This window comes from Monodelphis domestica, chromosome 1, assembly GCF_027887165.1.
Source record: "Monodelphis domestica isolate mMonDom1 chromosome 1, mMonDom1.pri, whole genome shotgun sequence".
NCBI classification, from domain to species: domain Eukaryota; kingdom Metazoa; phylum Chordata; class Mammalia; order Didelphimorphia; family Didelphidae; genus Monodelphis; species Monodelphis domestica.
Window position 1 is genome coordinate 313,548,368 of NC_077227.1, and position 23,031 is coordinate 313,571,398.

General features: G+C 39.0%; 1 protein-coding gene across 1 annotated transcript in view; it reads left to right on the plus strand.

The window, feature by feature from the left end:
- Positions 1-23,031, plus strand: part of SLC22A4 (solute carrier family 22 member 4) — a 109,924-nt gene that overhangs the window by 28,089 nt on the left and 58,804 nt on the right. Inside the window, exon 2 of the mRNA XM_001366034.4 lies at positions 21,623-21,726. Coding sequence (XP_001366071.1) covers positions 21,623-21,726 — 104 coding nt within the window. The remainder of the gene's footprint in view (positions 1-21,622; positions 21,727-23,031) is intronic.

Consider the following 23,031-nt stretch of genomic DNA (forward strand, 5'->3'; position numbering starts at 1 on the left):
ACCTCTCTTGCCCCATGTACCTCATCCTTCCCCACCCACCCCCACCCCCAAGTAGGCTGGTACCTGGGGCCAAAGACGAGCTCCAATCCTGCTGTGATAATGACTTCTTTCCTGGTGATTTTGGGGTTGGGGAAAGAGTTATTTTGCTAAGCAAGATGCTCAATTACTGAATCCGAAAACAATTCCCAGACAAACAGGTAAGACTTCCAAGGAACTTAATCCCAAAGGCCTCTGAAAAAGGTGGATGTTCACTTCTGGATACGTCACAGACTGACTTAGACCACCAGCTTTTGGCCCAGTTTGTTATGACACTGGGTGTCCCGACTGGCAGGCTGTTTTACCCAAAGCACTATGTGAATTTGCAGTGTGGAATTCCCAGGCTTAGTCTAAGCCCCTTTCAAGGACATCTGGATTTTAGGGGAGAGGGCTCTGGCCAAGACTGCCAGTGAGCAGAGTATCCCTTATGACCCAAGCCTTCAGATCAGACACAGACCTAAAGTTTACTCTCCAGGCAGACAGGCTTCGGCCCTTGGACCCTGTATCCCTCTAACATGCAGTTCGTGACTTTCGAACACCAAATCCTACAACACCTCCAGAAACCACATATGACACAGAAGGTCCTTCTGGCCCTAACCCCAGTGCTGGAGGACAAACAGAGGCTAGAGAAGGAAAAAATTAATTGGAAAGAGTTTTTAAGAACCCCACAAAGAACGCTTTAAGAAGGAGGAAATGCAATTGTTACACATTACAATAGAAAGAGTGGATGCAGTCTAAAGAATAGAAGCTTGGCTTCTTTTCTGCTCATTGCTGGCAAGGGGCCACTATTTAAAAGCAACAAGCAACCAAAATCCAGCCTTCCATCCTTTGCTGAGGAAGGCTTACCAGGAGGAAGTGTGCTGAATTGTGGCTATCTATATTCACCACAAACTGTTGATGTTTAAGGTAGGAACCCACAGAATGCCCCTGAGTAACACTGCCCTTTTTGTGACCATTCCACTCTTTATTCTGCCCCATTCCTTCTGCCTCCCACAATTGCTTCCCACATCTCATTCCTTGGCAGTTTGGGAGTGTCAAGACCTATGTAATATATTCATGGGAGTCACTCAGCCAAGTCTACACTATGCAGGTGGATTATTTATCCCCATTGCTTCACTATCTAGAAGAAGGGGTCTATAGATGTGTATGCTCTACTTTGAGAAAAGGATAGACACTTCAGGATCCTTGCCTTAAGAAAAAGAGACTTCTCACAGCCCATCACAGCAATCTCTGGAACTTGTCCTGGATTTTCTGTCTACTGTGTGCCTGGGTTAAATGTCCAACTTTTGGGGGATTTGAAACCTTTATTGAAAAGGTCTTAGCACTGTTTCTCTGAATTCCTCTGAAATCCTCTAAGACCTTGATGATTTATTGGGACATTCCATGACAGAGTGCAAAATATTTTGCTGAACTTTCAGGTGCATAGCCTATAAAGGCAGCGAGGTCATTTTAGAGTAGAGTTGTTGTTGTTCACTAGTTCCAGTCATGTCCAGCTCTTTGTGACCTCATTCAGAGTTTTCTTGGCAAAGATACTGGAGTGGTTTGCCATTTTCTTCTCCAGCTCATTTTCCAGATGAAGAAACTGGAATTCAGTGACTTGCCTAGTGTCACACAACAAAGAAATGTCTAAGGCTAGATTTGAACTGAGGAAGATGGGTCTTCCTGGCTCCAGGTCCAGCAATCTATCCACTGTGCCACCTAACTGCCCTTTAGCAGAGCATTAAAGGCCTAAAGGAATGCCTGCAGCCATATAGGATAGTCACCAACTGTGTTGATGGAGAAAACTTCATTCCTAATACCCATGAGGAAGGCTGATAAAAATTCCTTGACTTGGGACCATAGGATTTACAGTTGGAAGGCATCTTAAAGATCTCCTAGTTCAACCTCCTCATTTTTAGGATGTATAAAGTAAACAGTTTGCCCCAGATCATACATGACAGAGCTGGGATCACTCCAAATTTCTAATACATTATACTACCTTGTCACAGACTAACTCAAATTGCCATGCTCTAAGCCAGTTCTAGCTGTACCCTTTTTGTTTCGTTTTTTTAATTAGCTGGGGGAAGCTAAATGACTGAGTGGACTGACTGAGAGCCAGGCCTAGAGATAGGAGGACATAGGTTCAAATCTATCCTCACATACTTCTTTGCTGTGGGACCCTGGGCAAGTCACTTAACCCCCAATGCCTGGCCCTAACTTCTCTTCTGCCTTGGAAACACAGTATTAATTCTAATGAGATAAGGTGTTGGGTTTTTTTTTTTTAATTAAAATAAATAAAAATAAAAAAGAATCTACAAAGTTTTCAAAAGTCATTCGTGTTTGTTTTTTAAACTCACAAGTATAGTTATAGAGATCTCAATAACTATGAACAGAAGCAGTATGGAGGCTGATTGCTAAGATTCTTTAGACAAAAGCTAAAAAATGTGGTTTTCATTTACCAAACCATGCCCTCTAATCAAAGGCCACTCGCATCAAGAGCCTGATCCTTACTGGCTACTCAGGGTTTTGTGGTGGTAAAAATGGGAGAAGGGCATGGAAACATGGACATTTCAGAGACAAGACAAGGGGTGCTGGGTGAAGGCAAAGCTATCGAACCCATATTCTGCTCTTAGGACAGTCTCTTAATCTTCTCAAGTACACGCGGCATTTTTATACTTTTCCCTAGGGTTCCTTTTCTATTGCAGGCAAGGATTAAATTGCCGTCCAGAGGGGCCTCTGTTTCCTGGGCATTCCATTTTCCTTCATTTTTCCCATGGGGGGGGATGCTCTGGAGATAGTGCTGTACATTGTAATGAACACTGGATTTGAAGTCAGTGGTCTTGAATTGTAGTTCTACTGCATACTACCAATTGTACCTGAGGCAAATTATTTAACCAATTTGATTTGCAGGGGAAACAATTTTAAATTTCTCTTGCCTTCAGTTTCTTCATCTATAAAGTAAGAGTTTTCAATTCATTAATCTCTAAGATCTCTCCTAATTCTAAATTTGTGATCCTTTTACTGAGGAGTTGAGAAGCATGAAATTTTGAAAGCTGTTTAAGGTTCAATGACTTTTTGGCAGACTTTGTACAAAATTTAAAGCCTACAAAGTATATGAAAGAATAAAAGAGCGGATTTGTTTACCAATTCCCAGAATGATTCTGTCTATCACCTCTAAGTTGTGAATGAGGAAATGGGGAAAAGTAACAGAATCTGTTAGGAATTAACCACTACATCATTGTATATTCTTTAGCTGTAATTTACAACTGTAATAAGAACATTTGTTCAGTCATTTCAGTAGGGTCTGAGTCTTTGTAACCCTATTTGGGGTTTTCTTGGCAGAGATACTGAAATGGTTTGCGATTTCCTTCTCCAGCTCATTTTACAGATGAGGAAATGGAGGCAAACATAGTTAAGTGATTTGCCCAGGGTCACACAGCTAGTAAGTATCTGAGGCTGAACTTGAATTCTAGTCTTCTGGACTCCAAGCTCTGTATTCTATCCACTGTGTCATCTAACTGCCAATAAGAACATAAGAAAAATCTAATTTTTATTGTTACGTGGTGGTATCATTGGTCCTAAAAATGATTGCTAATTAAAATAAAAAACTCAAAACATCCATTTACAAAGGAACATGAGTGAAATTTTGGTTTCTAGTCTGGATAATTCAGGTAGACAGTAGCTTTATTTCTTTCCTTTTTTTTTTAAACCCTCACCTTCCATCTTGGAGTCAATACTATGTATTGGCTCCAAGGCAGAAGAGTGGTAAGGGCTAGGCAATGGGGGTCAAGTGACTTGCCCAGGCTCACACAGCTGGGAAGTGTCTGAGGCCAGATTTGAACCTAGGACCTCCCATCTCTAGGCCTGACTCTCAATCCACTGAGCTACCCAGCTGCCCCCAGTAGCTTTATTTCTTGAAAGAAAAAATTCTCAAACTGAAAAGCAAAAGTGTTATATAATGGGGGGGAGGGGGAATGCTAGATTTGGAGTCAGGAGATCTGAGTCCAAATCCTGCCTCAGCTACATACTAGTCATATGACCCTTGTCAAATCATAGGACTATATTTAGATCTAGAGTTCATTGGGCAGCTAGGTTGTACAAAGAATAGAGTGCCAGGTCTAGAATCATCAGAAAGACTAATTGTGAGCTAAACTCCAGCCTCAGATACTTACTAGCTGTATGACCTGAGGCAAGTCACTTACCCCTGTTTGCTTCAGTTTCTTCTTCTGGAAAAAAATGAACTGGAGAAGGAAATGGCAAATTACTTCAGGATCTTTGCCAAGAAAAGCCCAAATGGAGTCTCAAAGAGTCAAACAACAACCAGAGTTGGAAGGGATTTTTAGTGGAAGTTATTAAGATCCTCCAGCCTGGTATGAGGTTCTTAACTTTTCTGTGCCATGGACCCTTTTGTGAAGCCTGATGAAGCCTATGGATTTTTCAAAAGAATATTTTTAAGACATTAAAAAATTACAAGGGAAACCAAATATAACTGTATACTATAATATATTGCAATATAAATTAAATAAGTAGGCATGTAATTTTTTCCCTCCAAGTTCACAGACCCTTGAAATCTATGTCCATGAGCCCCAGGTTTAGAAGTCTTGTCCTGGAGGTCTCCAGAACTGGTGAACTTTCAATCTTCATATCTTGAACAGACACATTTTTCACTCATGGGCTATGACTCAGTCTAATTATGACATTTATTCAACAGGCCTTTGTTAGGCCCTATTCTATTCCCAGACTGTTCACTGAAGATATCCTGAGTGACGTCTAATTCACTTAAATGTGACTGGATTTCTTTGCTTTTCTTCTTCCCTTTTTTTCTAATGGAAGAAAAAAGGACGGAAAATCTCTGTAATCAGTTCTCTTTTCTCAAAAAAAAAAAAAAAAAGAGGGACAAACAGGGTACTGCTGATGGTGGTGGGATTCTATGAGATGGATGATAAGAATTGTAAGTATGCCTTAATTTTTTCAATACGGTATTTGGGGGGGGAATAATAATGTACTTTTATTTCAAATTAAAAAGGTCACTTTCCAAAGAAACAGGAATTAATGTTATCATAGTGTAGTTTTGTTGTTGTTCAGTTGTTTCAGTTGTGTCTAAACTCTTTGTGACCCCATTTTGGGTTATCTTGGCAAAGATACTAGAGTAGTTAACTGTTTCCTTCTCCAGATCATTTTATAGATGAAGAAAATGAGGCAGACAGGGTTAAGGGACTTGCCCAGGGTCATACAACTAACTAGTGCCTGAAGATAATCTTTCTGACTTCAGATGCTCTACTCCATCCACTGAACCAACAGCTGCCTCATAATGTGAATAATCACCCCTAAATTATATGTGATTAAAAAAGCAAAGGCTGCTGGGGAAGATGTGCCAAGGGAAAGAAAAGAATTTACATTATTAGCAGCATGGGAGAATAGTGAGACATGATATATTTAAGTCCTGTGACACATAATAGCTACTTAACTTCTTAGAACTTAAGGAAACCCTCTAAGATAAGTTACAGATGATATCCTGCATGGGTGGAAGGAGTTCCCATATGGGGAGTTTTCTATGCTAATGAAATCATAGGTCTAGCCCACCTGCCCCCAAGAAAAATTGTATAATGTGCTTTCCTTTCTTGAAGTGGAATCCTCCTATACATATATACAGTACATTATACAGAACACAAGCGAGTTCATTCAATCTTGCTTGAGGAATGCTGACTTAAGAACAGGAAGGTATAACAAGAGTACTTGTGATACTCAGGATTTGCAAGGCCACAGTTGTTCTCTTCTTTCCCATCTTGTTTGCACAAGGGTCCATTGGGCTTCCCAAGCTCACTCCCAACATCTGGGCTCCCTGATATCACATAGTACCCTGTGCCTGCCAGGAATCAAAGCCAGTCTATTAGGAGACAGAAAGCCCAGGTTCTAGATGTGAGGGTGGATGCCTTCAAAGGCTGAACCCTGACCTGCGTTGCCTGCTTTGATCCTCCCAGGGTCCCTCCCTGCAAAAAGAAGAAGGCAAAGGTTTTAGCCCTTCTTTACAGAAGGGAAAATGGAGTCAAGGAGATTAGTGGCGTGCTAAATCAAGGAATGAACTACAAAAGGGAGAAACACTTATAAGCCCAGCTCTTTTGACCCACTGCCCAGGACACTGTGACCTGGGCTTCAGTAGAGGTCAATGAGAGATGGGATGAGAGATGGGCATGTGTGCAAACAGGAAGTTTTAGATGCATGGTAATTACGCCCATTGCGGTTTTAAGCTTTAGTCCTCCAACATACTACTATTTTAGGAGACACTGTTAATATCCTGCCCCATAGTAGATGATATATAAATGTTTAATTTTTTCTCTCTCCTTAAATCACACATTCTGCCTCATTTTTAAAAGATTGTATCACTAACACTTAGCACTCAATGAATGATTTTTCATTCATTCAAAGAATTGTGGAAATAATTTGAAAATTATTTGTTCATTTTCTTTCAAAGATTTCAATCTGACCAATGATCAATGCAATGACCATCTGTGATTTCAGAGGACTTAGGGTAAAATGCCTTCTAATCTGCCTGAAGACAGAAGGTCAGTGACTGCAACAAGCCCATTTGATAAACATTTATTCGGTGCCTACTATATGCCAGGTGCTATGTTTGGTGCCAAGAATATAAAGTCAAATGAAAATAGTTCCTGCCCTCAAGTGATTCATGTTCATGGGAAAACAGATATGTAAAAACAAAATGTACACAAAATAAATATAATTTTCCAGGGTAGGATGGAGTAGAAGATTGAATAGGACACTAACCATGAGCAAGTCAGGAAAGTAGGGAATGACAGTTGAGCTGAGCCTTAAATGGAGGTAGAAATCCCAAAAATCAGAGGCAAGAAGGAAGAATAACCTAAACACAGTGAACAACCTGTATATGTAAAGGCAGAGATGTAAAAGATGTTTTTGTTTTTGTTTTTGAATCGGGAATGGGGAAGAGCATGTAGTGAAATCTGGCTGATGGAAGTCAACAACTTCATTCCTTCTAGTAACATAGAAGACCACCAGATCTCATTTCTTGTGCTAATGCCTTGTAAGGCCTGACCATCTGCCAACCACTATATTCTTAGGTCCTGTGAGCCATCTGCCCTCCATTTTCTGGAGAAGGACCAAGCCAGCCATGATTTTTCTTTCTTCTTCAGGCTGCACCCCTGAATCTGGACTCTTTCTACCATTCCCCACCCCACATCCAATTTCATCATTCTCCAACTTTTTAGATTCATGGTATGTATTGTTTTCCCTGTTTAGAATGAGGGCAGGGACTCTGTATTTATAAGCCTGATACATAGCAATTGAGCTCTTAATTGAGGGTTTGTTGACTGAAGTTGAACTTTCTTTTATGGATTTGCTTTCCCAAATAGGATGGAGAAAACCCATCCTCAAATACTGTGTAACCCTAGGAAAGTCACTTAGCTTCTATTTGCCTCCATTTGTTCAACTGTAAAATGGGGAGAAATAACAGCACCTATCTTACAGGATTGTTGTGAGGATCATATAATTGAAAGTTGATCTTAATTGTATTTTAAACTTGGTCAAAATGGCATGGGTTGTTACTCTCCCAGGCATTATTAACTTGGACTCCTTACTTTTTTAACTTCACCCTTCACTTACATCCCAGGTCATTTGAGTTTCAATTTTATTATTTTAATTTATATCTCCACCCTGGTATTCAAGTTGATTCAATCAAAATGGGTGTAGACTACATTCATGTTCTGTATGCTAATCCTATAATGCAAGACACCCATAACTACAGATTAATTCTAATTCTGATCCTATCACCTAAGGATTGCTCTAGGCTCCCTCCCTGAACACCTCATACACACTCCACCTGTCACCAAACTTTCTCCTATAATTTCAAGCTATTGCATGAGAAGAGTTCACACCCAAGTAAAATAATCAGCTATAAATCTGTCACTGAATTTAGGGAGATATCTATCCCAAGCTTTTGAAGACTTTCCCTGGCAAAGTGGGTAAATGATTATAATTTGTTCTAATGTCCACAATAGCAGCAGAAGCAGGTGCAATGGACTATTGGTCCAACATTGAATACACCAAATTCATACACTACATCCATGGTCATTGCCAGCAGTCTTGACTTTTGTCTAGTCACTGGGCTTGAATATCTCTGGAAGAGAGAATAAAGTTGATGATTTTATACAACTCTGACTCACGTAGATCCAATTCACTCACAAGTCAGGAAATCACCCATCACCCACTATTTTACACCCAACATTATGACGTAAATAGTCCTTTACAAAAATGAAGGATACAACAACTTCCCTCTCCCAAAAAAAGAAAGGGAAGAGGTGAAATAATTCTTAACCTACCTCCTCCTCGTTAAAATGTCCACTAATCAGGATTTTTGCCAGGGAAGGTCCAAATGTAGTCAGGCCATTCAGAAGGAAAACACATCTGGGTTTGAAAGACTCTTTTGGCCTTCTCTTGGGGTTGATCACTGAGAGAGGACATTGACCCAATTTATTGGTTATTGCTATTGATCATGCTTAGATCCATGGCTTTGTTTAGATGGCCAATGACCTACTTTTTTAACAGGTCATTGTTAATAAACTGTTGTCTTGCCCTGGAGAAAATCATGCCTCATTTTCCCTTAATGTCATTTTATTCACCACAGGAGTAAAAAAGATTATACTTTTTTTTTTAATTTTAAAACCCTTACCTTCCATCTTGGAGTCAATACTGTGTATTGACTCCAAGGCAGAAGAGTGATAAGGGCTAGGCAATGGGGGTCAAGTGACTTGCCCAGGGTCACACAGCTGGGAAGTGTCTGAGGTCAAATTTGAACCTAGGACCTCCCGCCTCTAGGCCTGGATCTCAATCCACTGAGCTACCCAGCTACCCAGCTGCCCCCCAAAAAGATTATACTTGAAAGGCATTTAGCCTAATACCTCATATAGTAGATAGTAAATAAATACTTATTATTTTCTCTCCCTCCTTAGGTACATATTCTGCCTCATTTTTAAAGAAAATTGTATCACTAGCATTCCAAATAGAGCTTACTTAGCACATAGCACTCAGTGAATGATTTTTCATTCATTCAAAGAACTGTCAAATTGAACTAATTTTTTTAAAAACCCTTACCTTCCATTAATACTGTGTATTGATTCCCAGGCAGAAGAGCAGTAAGGGCTAGGCGATGGAGGTTAAGTGACTTGCCTAGGGTCACACAGCTAGGAACTGTCTGAGGCCAGATTGGAACCGAGGATCTCCCATCTCTAGGCCTGGCTCTCTATTGAGTCACCCAGCTACCCCATAAAATTGAACTGAAAGGATGCTTTTGAGCATTCAAAGATTTCAGAACTCTGATCCATGCAGTGACCAACTGAGATTTCAGATAAGATGAAATATGTCTCCTAACTCTCTACATGGAAGTGGTGAACTATTGGGTCAGAAATGAATGTATATTTATCAATGTGGCCAATTACTGATTTATTTAAATTTAACTGTACTTTCTTTTGGCAGGGAAGGTTCTTTTGGAGGAAGGAAAGTCATTGGGAAGGAACATTCATGAGAGAGAGAAGCACTGATAAAACACTTTTTAAAAATTGTATTATAAAGGGCATTAAGTACCAAACTGAAGAGTTTGTCTTGTATCCTAGAAACAACAGGAAGTCAATGAAACTTTCTGAGCAGGAATGTGTATGGTCAGGTTTGTGCTTCAGGAATTTCACTTTAGGAATATCTGTGTGAAAGATGGATTATGGTGAAATGAGATTGAATGCAGAAATATTACAAATATGATGAGAGTTGATAAGGGTGTGCTTGGAAGCCCCCTTTTAAAGCAATTTGGCAGTACATGAACAAGAATTTCATAGGATAAGAAAAGCTGGATGGGTTGAGACCTGAACTTTTAGATAATTACCTATTTACCTATACTGATGAGATCTTAAATCTATTGAAGTCAATGCTACAGTGTTTTTCAGAAGACCAGCAGCTTGAGGCATTGGGTATTCTTAGTACATAGCTAAGTGAATTACCTTCTTCAGCAATTCTCCCCTCTCTACCAAGCCCGGAACCTGTATCCAAAAACCCCTAGGGATAAATACTTGGCAACTTCTCAATTGTATGCTATGTTTACCTAATAGCATTTAAAGAACTAGAACATTCCATCTTGCTCCAAAGAGAATGAGCTGTCACTTGCCTATAACAAGTATGAGATTTAAAATGGTTGAGGTCTTAAACTGTAGTGATTAAAATAGTGGAAGATATAAATTGTGATAGAAATAAGAGAGGGTGAGTAAATTTGACCACAGAAATATGTTTCACTACAGTGTCTTGGGTTTTAAAATCAAATATAAGGTGATCGCCAGGGAAATATTCCCAATTATTCAAATACCCAAGTCAATTGGGTTTTATAGAGATTTTAATTAACAATACAATGAGTAATCAAAGAAAGAGAGAGTAAGAAACGAATAAGTATGAAGGGCCTCAAGCCAATATGGCCTAGACCTGAGTCTTAAAAGAGAAATCAGTCAGTTTTTTAACACTCACCACAAGGTCTGACTAAACAAGGATACCAGGCCAGCATCCTTCCTCAAAGAGTCTTCTAGCCAGAGATTGTTTCAAAGGGCCTCTCTCAAGAGCCTCCAGAGCTCCTACCCCAGAGGGACAGAGCCCCTCAGAGGAGATCCTCAAGGAACTCTCCTTCAGAATGAGAGTCAGAAATCGAGATCTCTCGCTCTTCTCTGAGCTCTTATTTTTAAGGGCAAAATCTCCTTTGTCAGCTCCCCTAAGTCCTTACATCTACCAATCACTGTAGATGTTTCTAAAGGACTGCCCATTTTGAATTCACAGCTGAGTAGTTTTAATCTCTTTAGTAAGTCAGGAAAAAATGCTGCTGTGTTGACAAATTTCATTAAGAAAAAAACCTCTGAATAAGTTATCACCCTTTTAAGTTTAAGTAGTTTACAAGTTGCCCCACCTTTATAGGTACTTAGTATCCCATTGTATAAATTCTAAAACAGTCATGACTCAAAGAACTTCCTGTCCCTTCCATAAGCATGGATCAAAGTACTTTCATTGTTTAGCAAGCTGTTTTCTGTCCTAAAGCAGTCTTAAGTAGGGTGGAGCAGGGACACTCTCATAGCTAGGAGCCCCCACACTCAAGTAGAGTTCTCACCATCTGCTAGGGAATTTTTTTAAGTAGAAGATTCCCCAATGGGGAAATTTCCAACATTCATAAGTCTGAGAAATTTTGAGGTTTACACAAGGAATTGCTTCCCAATAGGGGAATCTTAACTCATTCCCTGGAATAGAGAGGCCCATATTCCCTCCATCCAGTCACCTCTGCCATCTCCATCTATTGAAATCTTTGTTGCCTCCAACTCCCATTACAAATACCTTCATGAATTCTTCTCTGATCACCCCGTTCTCACATAGCATTTTTCCCTTCTAGCATTCATGGATATTTATAATTATCATACATGCTATAACCCATTGCCTTATCTCTCTCACTAGTCTCCTTGAGGATAAAGACTATGTGGTAGTTATTATTAGATGTTCAGCATCACCTCGGACAGCATCCTACATATAATAGGTGCTCAATAAATATTTGTCAAGTTGAATTGGACATATACATATCCCTTTTCCTAAAAGTGTGATTTGGTACATATTATTTTTAAGATTGAGGTCACTGAAATTGATTTTGGTTTGGTTTAATAATGTCTCAGATGATTTCAGATAAACCATGAGATACTGAGCAGGAGAATTCTTAGAGATCATCTTAGTCCATCCCTTGAATTTCAGAGTTGAAGAAAGTAAGGACTGCAGAGGCCAGTAATTCCCCAAATTGCCAAAGGTTTTAAAGATCAGAGTTGGGATTCAAGCCTGAACTTTTAGGCTTGAACAAAACAAACAAAAGGCTTCTGGCCCCCAATCACTGTACCATGCCTTGTTGCCAGTATTCTCTAGTGAAGTTTCACCACTTTAGCAGATGTTCTGCTGCATAGTCTTGTCAGTAAAAATAAACTAAAATGACCTGGGTAGACTGACTCTGTGACCAACTTTCCAAGAATATCTAAATGTTCCAGTCTCTAGGGTACCTTGTCTTCTTTCTTCAGTTCTCCCTACCTGGCCACCTAGATTCTCCATGAACAGTTTTTGTTCTCCCTCTCCTCCCCCCAACCCCCACGAGGTAGAATGTTTCCCCAGAATCACCCCCAAGGCATTAGAATTCTTGAATAGCATTAGTGGAGCAGATGTTATGTGATTCCCCTGAGTCACTCAGCTGAAACATGGAATGGCCGAATCAGAAGTCTTGGAAAGATTTGCCTCACTGAAAATGGGTAAAGTTTGAGTTGAAAGGGTCTGGCTAAGCAGACTGAAGTGTAGGCAGAATATTTTTTGAGAAGAGAAAGTGGGTTTGGGTTTATGAAAGTACTACAGCCAGGAGAGAAGGGCCCAGGCTAAAGCCCTGAATGGAATGTTATAGTCATGTCTCCCAAGATAAATAGTAATTTGGAAAACAGATTTCTTTTGGCAAAAGTTCTGCTGAAAAGTTCCATGCAACATTTTAAACATAGGGCAAATTGAAAACATTTACCAGCTTTTGATTTTCTGACATATTTCTCCACGACATTCAACTCTGGAGCAAGTCATGTTTTGGAGATATAGGAGATAGTGGACTATTATTATAATAGCTTATATTTCTATGGCACTGATTGGCCTAATTTGGGGACCCATTTATGTCCTACCCCTTTGGATCACTGAAGGTGTGGGAAATATCTCAGGGGAAGGGTAGAGAAATCACAGAGAGCAGGTATTTTCCACTTCAAGTGTATTTGTGTCCTTGAATTTTGTTCCTTAGACCTTTCAGAGCCTGGGGCATATTTCAACCTCATTGAGATTTGTGTCACTGGAGGATGCTGCCCTTGAAAGGGAAGTTGCTTTTTTAAGTAAATATTTCTGCTAAGGTTTAAAAGGAATTTGAAATGTCCTTTATTCATCTTATTCTACTTAGGACAATCTCTGGAGCATTTTGGATTATCTTTGAGGACCCCAAGAGTGAGGAACTAAAGCTAATTTTACAAATTAGACTAAATAAAGGGGTCATCCCAGCCCTTCTTTCATTCTCCAATACCTTGGATTCATCTTCTCTTGTCTGTTATTCTAAGATGTTAGGTAAATATTTAAAGAGAGAATAAGCACAATTCTGGGAAGCCCTGCTTTGAGAAAAATGGAGAAGATAAAAGACAGGGAGGAAGTAAGAGAGAAATAGGAAATAGGGTTTAAATGCTCTCTATCTGGGGTCTCTCAAAGTCATGAGAAATAAGGGAAGGTAAGTTAGACTTCAGGCAGGATCATAACTTTACAATCTTCCCATTTTCTTTCAGCATTCTCTCAAAACAGGTAAATAGCAGCATCTCAAGCAACGAACATATTGAAAGAATCACAGAATTTGGAAAGATACTTCAGTTCCATCTAGTCCAACTCATACATGGAAGGGAAGAATATGTTTTGATTTGTTTTTTAGGATATTTTTCCATGGTTACATGATTCATGATTTGTCCCACCCTCTTCCTTTCCCCCTCCTGGAGCTGACAAGCATTTCCACTGGGTTACACCTGTATCATTGTTCAAAACCTATTTCTATGTTATTCATGTTTACAATAGAGTCATCTTTTAACATCAAAACCCCAATCATATCCCCATCAAATAACATGATCAATCAGATGTTTTTCTTCTGTGTTTCTACTCCCACAGTTCTTTCTTTGGATGTGGATAGCGTTCTTTCTCATAAATTCCTCTGGATTGTCCTGGATCATTGCATTGCTGCTAGTAGAAAAGTCTATTACATTCAATTGGGCAACAGTGTATCAGTTTCTGTGTATAATGCTCTTCTGGTTCTGCTCCTTTCACTCTGCATCAATTCCTGGAGATCTTTCCAGTTCACATGGAATTCCTCCAGTTCTTTAATCCTTTGACCAACAGATACCACAATTTGTTCAGTCATTCCCCAATAGATGGATATCCCCTCATTTTCCAATTTTTTGCCACCACAAAGAGTGCAGCTATAAATATTTTTGTACAAGTCTTTTTCCTTTGGAGTACAAATCCAACAGTGGTATAGCTGGATCAAAGGGAAGGAATTCTTTTAAAGCCCTTTGGGCATAGTTCCAAATTGCCCTCCAGAATGGAATATGTTTTGAAAAAAAATTCTGGAAAGATGGAAGATTTAAGAAGGCACAAGGGAATCTATATTTTCATCCTTCCCTTTGAAAAATGATTCTTCCTTCCTGGGGGCAGCTAAATGGCTGCGAGACCTAGAGACTTGGGTTCAAATCTGGTCTCAGACACTTCCTAGCTGTGTGACCCTGGGCAAGTCAGTTAACCTTCATTGCATAGTCCTTACCACTCTTCTGCCTTGGAACCAATACACAGTATTGATTCTAAGAAGGAAGGTAAGGGGAAGAAGAAGAAGAAGAAGTAGAAGAAGAAGAAGAAGAAGAAGAAGAAGAAGAAGAAGAAGAAGAAGAAGAAGAAGAAGAAGAAGAAGAAGAAGAAGAAGAAGAAGAAGAAGAAGAAGAAGAAGAAGAAGAAGAAGAAGAAGAAGAAGAAGAAGAAGAAGAAGAAGAAGAAGAAGAAGAAGAAAAAAGAAGAAGAAGAAGAAGAAGAAGAAGAAGAAGAAGAAGAAGAAGAAGAAGAAGAAGAAGAAGAAGAAGAAGAAGAAGAAGAAGAAGAAGAAATCATTCTTCCTCTCTGATTAATGCAATGACTACTCTTAATTCCAGTGGACCATTGTTGAAGCATACAATCCATCTCCTAATAGAAAATTGATGAATGAGAGCTGTAACTCAACTCTTGTACAGAGGGACATACAGTTTTGGACACAGCCTGTATTGTGGGAATTTGTTTTGCTTGTCAAAGAATATGTTTTATTTTTCTTTATTTTTGAGGAGGCTAGGAGGAAGGAATAATAAGTGGTTAAGTGAAAAATATAAAATAAAAAATTCAAATGGCTCTTCCCTGAAGAATTAAAATAAAATTCTAAAATCTATAAATAATTGACATAGATTTAAAAGAGTAAGATGCATTCATAGTCAATGAAAAATCAGTTCTTAAAAAGAAGAAATATAAATGATCATCAATATGTAATGAAGGAGGGAAAAGGGATGAGATTGAGTGGATGATTCCTCTCCTCTATTACTTATGGGGAGAGATAAACCAGATTCTATGACTCCAGTAAAATGTAGAAAGGGAGAAGTGAGGGCTGAAGACAGATATGAACCAGGTTATCTAAGTAATTTGGCAATATGCCTTCCTCAGAAGAGCTCAGGGCCCCTGGGGCTAACTCTATCTCAGTGAGGCAAGATGTTCTTTGTAGATTCACTTCACACAGGCACTTTAACTGATAGTCTTTAGTGGTTAAGGTATGGCACCAACTGGCAAGGAAAGATGGCAAATATTCCTTAATCAGTGATATTGAGCCACAGGGTTCAGAATCTGATCCCTTCTCCCCCCCACCCCCAGGAAAGAATGACAACCCCAGATCTGGGTTATCACCAGACAAGGACAGGATTTCAACTTGAAATCCTGTCCCAAACTATTGATCCTAATCCACTAGTTGGTTATCTAAAGACAGGCCCAAACCCAGATCTAAATATTTCAGATATAATTTATTTAGATGTCAACAGAGGAGGATAATGGCAGAGGAAGGAGAGGAAAAGGTAAGTGGGTGAAGGTCAGCCCTATGGTTTGCCCCCCTTGCAGATTGGCTTTCAAAGTCTGGAGACCAGAGGCTTCTGGGCCTTGGCCCCCCCCTTTTCACCAAGTGCTTCTTATTCCTACAATTTATGGTCTAACTAGATCCTAATGTTGAGTTCAAGGGATGAGTAAGGGAGAGAGATCCCTAGAAAAGGATTCAGGTTGGCTCAGGCCAGAGTGAGTCCACCAAAATCCCTGTTGAGAATCATATAATTGTTGATTTAATCTCAGTGGAAATATTCAGGCTCTCTGGATAGAGTCGGGTCCCAACTGGTAAAGAGATCTGGTTGAGCTCTTTCTCAGTTTCAGGAAAATGCTCCTTCCCTCTCTCCTTCCCAGGCTGGAAACCCTGTCAGTTGGCTTCAGAGTTCTATCCACTCCTCAGAACTCTCAGGATTCTCCTCGCCCCTCCTCCACTCCTTCTCAGGCTGATCTGTCAATCAGCCTGACTTCTCTAATGCAGGGTCTCCTCCTTACTTTACAAATCTCCCTTTTCGTCTTTGTGCATTGTTAACTAAACAAATGCACCATGGATAAATAAGTAACTAGTTTTGACTATCTATTGTACTATCCCACCCCCAAAAGAAAGAAATCTATGCTTTCTAACTCGATTCTACACTTAATTTAACTAACTCTAAATCTAAGAAGGGATTTATGGGGAAAATGGGTTAGGATACCTAATTTCTAGGTTTTACATGAACTTGATACATTTGAATAAAGTTTTGGACAAACAATGACCCAGAACAATTTGCAACAATTAACTTAATGCCACTTGGCAACAATTTTCTACTGTTACATTTGAACTATGGTAACTTTGTAACACCTTATACTATTTTGCTTACCTACTTAACTGATAGAATATGTATTATCTTGCTTTCTATGTCTGATTCTTATTTTCTATGTCTTTCCCTCATCTAACTAGCTGCCCTAGTCCCTGACTTCCTGTCTCTATCTTAGTTTTATTTTATGTTGTTAGTACTATTGTTGTTAGTGGTACCCCTATTCTTAACTCTATGTGATGTTAGTAGATTATGTTACATGTGATATACACTATGTATATGTAATTTTCACTGTATAACATTTACATATGATATGCATACACATATTACATATATACAAGAATTCTGCTTCTGGTGTCGACCAGACAGAAAGATCTTTTAGTCCTTCCTATCTGTTTGAGCCCTAGCAAGAACTTTATAGCTTTTACATTTTTATGTCACGAATCCTGCTTATTTATGACAGGATTCCTAAGTCAGTTTGTATTGTGTTCATGTCCTAGATATGTAGTGTTTGTATGTAAAATACTTACTCCACATTGAAGATGTCCTTATCTACATGTTGTCTGAAGTGATCAATCTTCTTTCCTGGAACTGTGTGCGTATTGGATGTGTGTCCCTAATACGAAGTTAGTGTGTTTATAGCACTACTATCTTACGTGACCAGTCCCACAAAGATCTTTCTACCAGATTGTTCCTCCGTAAAGTTTTCCTTTTGGCTGTCCATTATAGCTCATGCAATTCTTCTTCTTCTTTTTTTTTTTGCTGTTTTTAAAAACTTCTTTTTCCAACTGCCTGATTACATGGGTTGAGGGGGATATTATTGGGGATGTAGATTCTAAATGAACATCCTAATGCAAACATCAACAACATGGAAATAGGTTCTGATCAAAGATACATGTAATACCCAGTGGAATTGCACGTCAGCTACGGGAAGGGTTGGGGTAGGGGAGGGAGGGAAATAATATGATTCTTGTAACCAAGGAATAATGTTCTAAATTGACTGAATAAATTAATTTAAATTTTTAAAAAACTTTAAAAAAAGAAAGTTATAAATGTACATGGCTTTCCCTGCCTGGTCCTCAAGACTGCAAGCACTATTTCAGGCATAGGAAATCAAAGATATGTGTATTCAAACAAAACAACAACAACAACAAAAAGCTTCTTTTTCCTTTAGTTCATGATCTTCTTGATATCTTCTCTGTTCTGCATGCATACTTGTCTGTCATCTACTTTTGATTGAAGATCTCCTTATCTCCTCTCCTGCACCAAAACGTGTATGTGCGTGTAAGATTCTGTGTTCAATCAAGTGAGTGAGTATGTGTAAGAGTGGTTGAGATTGAGTGAGTGTGGGTGAAACATTTTTCATTTCAGTAAGATTTTAATTGCATGTATTACTTTGCTTGTTAGAGAGTAATGGATTTTTCGTTTTTGTCAGTCTTCTTTATCGTTTACTTAGGTTTCAGCATCACTTTGATCTGTTTCATTATGCTTTGGTTCCTGAATAATTTCTGAGCTTAATTGGTCATGGCATTTTGGGGTTTCACATTTGAGACATGGTACCAAGGGTCTCTTCCCCAGATTTTTATCACAGAAGGAGTTGTGCATATTACTTGATGTGGTCCATTCCATTTTGGGTTGATTATTGCTTTTCTGGTAAAGGTCTTTACATATACCATATCCCAGGGATTGATACTATGAAGTGAATAGTCCAAAGGTATCCTTTGTAAAACTAAGTCAAGATCATGTAATTCCTTTAGCCTATTTTGCAGTGTTTGTAAATAAATGCATAGTTGACATTTACTCCCCTAATGCTTTGCTTTTGAAGTTCCCTTGGTTGAATTTCTTGTAAAGAGTGCATTCCTGGCATACTCTGATTCCATATGCTGATGTCCCTGGAGTGTCCAAAATCTCTGGATGGAATTTATCAGAGCAAGAATGCCATAATGCCCTTTCGAATGTATGACATTACACAGATGGTGGTATTATGTTCTGGGCAAAATGGGTTTCCCTGCTGTATAATTGAAAATCTGTTACCCTAAAAAAAAAGAACTATATTTCCCAGGAGTTCACTGATTTCCTGTTGTTATGTACTTCCTGTAGGCAGGGGATATTAGGTGGGGATGTGGAGGGTCTTGCCCTCTTTTTTGGCCCTGTTGGTGAGCATGGTGGTGGTGAGTGGGGATTTTGAAATGGCTAATCAGTCACAGGCATGAGGTGTTTATTTTGTATCTTCTTTTTTCCCTTGGTTTCTAATGATCATTAATAAATCTCCTAAAATATAATATTTTATTATTTGAGATTAATTTTAATTCTTACACTGCTTCTGATATCCAAATTCCATGCACTAGTTTGACCCCCAATTGTTGTTTCCACAACTGAACCTCTCTTTCGTTGTAAGCTTGTGTGATTTTTTTTGCTTTTTAACCAGAGAGAAGTTTAGCACATGTATAGGACCAAACTTAGCTGCAAATTTTGTGGTTACATCCACCCTGTTGTTCCCCTGGGATATCTTGTCCTTTCCAAAGAGACCCTTGCAATGGATTACGGCTACTTCCTTTGGTAACTGGACTGACTGACAGATGTGATTTGAGTTCCCCACATGCAATCTTTTTCCCCGCCAATGTTATAAACCCTCTGTGTTTCCATATATTCTCTGTACCATTTAAAACTGAAAAGGCATAAAATGAGTTACAGTAAATGTTGATTCTTTTGTCTCTGCCTATGGTGAGTGCCATAGCTAGAGCTTTCAGCTCCGCTCCTTGTGCGCTGACATGATGCATGCCATAAAGTGCCTGTTTGTGTGACTACAGATGCACTGATGAATCTTCTACCATCTCATACAAATAAAGGTCCATCCGTGAACATTCTCAAGTCAGGACTTACCAATGATGTGTCTTTTAAGTCCTGTCTGGATTTCTGTACTAGCTCTATGGTTTGTAAGCAGTCATGCAGTGGTTCTCCTGCTAGAGGTAACTCTAGAATCATGGTGGCATGATTTAGTGGTGCATAGCGGTGTAGGGTCAAGCTTTCATTGCTTAACAAGATGACTTCATACTTTCATACTGGGATAATCTTGCAGATGTAAAAGCTTGCAAGTTATTCTTTTTTAGTATGTTTTTATATTTGATGGGTTGAGTATACATTCCGCTTACATGCCAGGACCAGATCACTTGCTTTTTGCACCATCAGGGCTGCTGCTGCAATACATCTTAAACAGTATACCATCCCTTGTGGGTCTAATTTGATGCTGTAATATGCTATGGGTCTCATCTGCTGTCCTAGGGTTTGAGCTAAGACTCCTGAGGTGATCCCCTTTGCTTCATGAACATATAAGTGGAATTCCTTATTGTAATGAGGGATTCCAAGGGCTGGGGCCATGAGAATAGCTTGCTTTAATTTTGCCAAAGCATTCAGGTGTTCTTTGGTGAGTTTTAAGGGTTATTTCACTTAATTTTTTGGTAGATCAGTCAAATATTTGGAGATATGACTATACCCAAGAATCCAATTTCTTGAAATCCCACAAACACCAAGATACACTCTCGCCTCTCCTTCACTCCTGAGGCTGATCTGTCAATCAGCCTGACTTCTCAAATGCAGGGTCTCTCCTCCTTACTTTACATAATAACCATATTAAAAAAGATTCTACAAATTAAAGGTATACAAATTAATACAATTCTGAGATTCCGCCTTATGTCTTTTGAATTGTTGGTTTAAAATTATGAAATTAAGTACTGGTGGGTCTATGGAGAAATAGGATCATTACTATATTCTTGAAAAGCAGAATGTATAATGGATAGAGAATTGCCTTTGGAGCCAAGGAGATCTGGATTCAGATCTTACATATGACACATATTAATTCTATAGCCACTGGGACATCACCCTATTTCTAGCAGGGCTCTCTGTTAACTCCTGGAGTACAAGTTACAGGAGAGATACTGATCTGTGTTTGTGGCAGAAACTTCCATACCAAGAAATCCCAGCAATAATTAATTATAGGTCCTAATATATTCCTATCCTCTACCCCTACCAACAGCAATGACAACAAAAGGCACCATTGTTGGGACTGTGAACCCAGGATCATGCAACTAGGATGTGACAAAAAGGGGACTTTTTAATTCTTCAACCATACAGACTCTTCCCTTATTGTGCTAGCTTAAAAAATAACAAAGGAATACAAAGAAATATGGGAAGACTTGTATAAAATGATGCATAATGAAGAGAGTAGATCCAATACTGTCCAATATGTCCAATATGCATACTATAATGTCTATAAGTAATAACTATGTAAATAAGCAATGCGGCAGATAACTAACATAGGAGATAGTCAAGCCTGGAATTAAGAAGTCCTAGGTTCAAATCTGACCTCAGACTCTTCCTAGCTATGTAAATATGGACCAGTTACTTAATCCAGATTGCCTAACCCTTCCCTCTCTTCTGTCTTAGAATTGATACTAAGACCAAAGGTAAGGGTTTTTAAATAATAATAATATTGGTAACAAGAGTGTCCAAAAAAAACATACTTAAGATGGGACACAGAATCAAATTAAGTATTTTTTTTGCAATTGTGTTAAAATTAATCTATACGTTAAAAAACCTATGAAGCAAGTTTATAGTTTCATGTTTAATTAGTTTGTGAATTTGAATGCTTGCTTTTTATGTTTACTAAGTATAGAATGATAATCTTTCAAAATGTAGTAAAGGATATCAGTCAGTGACTATCTCAGAACAGAGGAAGGCACTTGTGTATGCACAAATGTGTGTCTGTCTCTGCTGTGCCTGTCCCTACTCCTGTTGCCTCCATGATCTGTCCAGTCATTGATGCATCCTATCCATTAGACTCTGGAAGTCTGAAGATGGAAGCTTTCTTTTGAGAAATACCTTTTAAATAGCATTATGTCCTAATTCACGTGGAGCGTGGGTAGAGCCTACATCACAATGAAGTGTTAAGTGATTCTAACCATCTTTCTTCTTGGTGAGCTCTATTTCAATCTGGACCCTATAGTGAAGCTGTTACGTTGCTAGGAAACTGAGTCCATTCTGGTGACTCAACAGAATTTAACATGGTTTGTTTCTCTGTTTGGCAGTGGAATATAGTGTGTGATGAAGACTGGAAACCACCACTAACGACCTCATTATTCTTCCTGGGTGTGTTGATGGGATCCTTCATATCAGGACAACTCTCAGACAGGTAAAGAGAGCCAATCTCCAGCCTTGAAGACATTCTCATTTGGTCAGCTTTGTCAATGTCCAAAGGACTAGAGCTAGCTCTATTTTTTAACCCTGACTAATGAATGCCATGACAGCCTCCCTGTGGATGGCTCACTGACTGACAAGCAAGCAGGCAGAAATGAAATCTATTGGTCCTCTTCAAAATGAAAGAAAAAAACAGCAATAGATATAATCATTGCTATATCTCCTCAGTGAGATGATAAATAAGAGTCAGGGAAAATATAGCATTTCCTCCAAGACTTGGACTTTGGTCATTAATTGCCAACAGCTCATTTCCTCATTCCCTGCACTGACTCCCTCAGAGAATCTATAAAAGTTCACTAGGTCCTGGAAAATTTTTTTTTAAAGGGAGGGGAGGTAGTATTGTTGGTGGTTATGGGTGACTTCTCTTATCTCAGAGCCATTCATTAATGAGTGATGGAGGAATTTACTCAATAAAAATCTTCATGCCTTATTCATTCAAAACACAGCAGAATGAAAACAGAGCATGAATTAATAATGGAGAGCGCAGCCCAGGCATCTAGTTAGCAGGAGGTCAGCCACCATTTTGGTACCTACCAAGTAAGCCAACATCAGTTTATGAGGTTTGTCTAGAGTTTGGAGAAAGTCTTGTTACAGATGACCTGAGGATTTTTGTCCACAGTGCATGATGTTCTTTTTTTTTTTAACCCTTACCTTCCATTTTGGAATCAATACTAAACATTGGTTCCAAGGCAGAAGAGTGGTAAGGGCTAGGCAATGGGGGTCAAGTGACTTACCCAGGGTCACACAGCTGGGAAGTGTCTGAGGCCAGATTTGAACCTAGGACCTCCCATCTCTAGGCCTGGCTCTCAATCCACTGAGCTACCTAGCTGATCCCAGTACATGATGTTCTTGAGAGGTGCTATACGTAGCCTTCATCATTAATGACAGAGAACAACAAATATCCCAGGAGAGAGTGATTTTTTTTTTCTCCTGGTCTATGAACAAGGCAATCCTTCCTTTCTAACCAAAAGAAGGTCAAGGTGAAAGGAGATTGAGATCTCTATACATTTTGTGGCCTAAAGAAGATTTTAGCAAAATCCTCAAAGGATAGAGGAGGTTATAACACTAGTGATATAAATAAAGTTTTGCATTTGTACAGTGTCACACATTTCTCAAAAACATCATTTTTATGGCTTTTCATCCTCATTACAATCCTGTGTATGTTTTATTTTTCACATTTCACAGATTCAGAAACTGAGAATGGAGAAGTGAGTACCTTATCCAGGTTAATGAATTACTA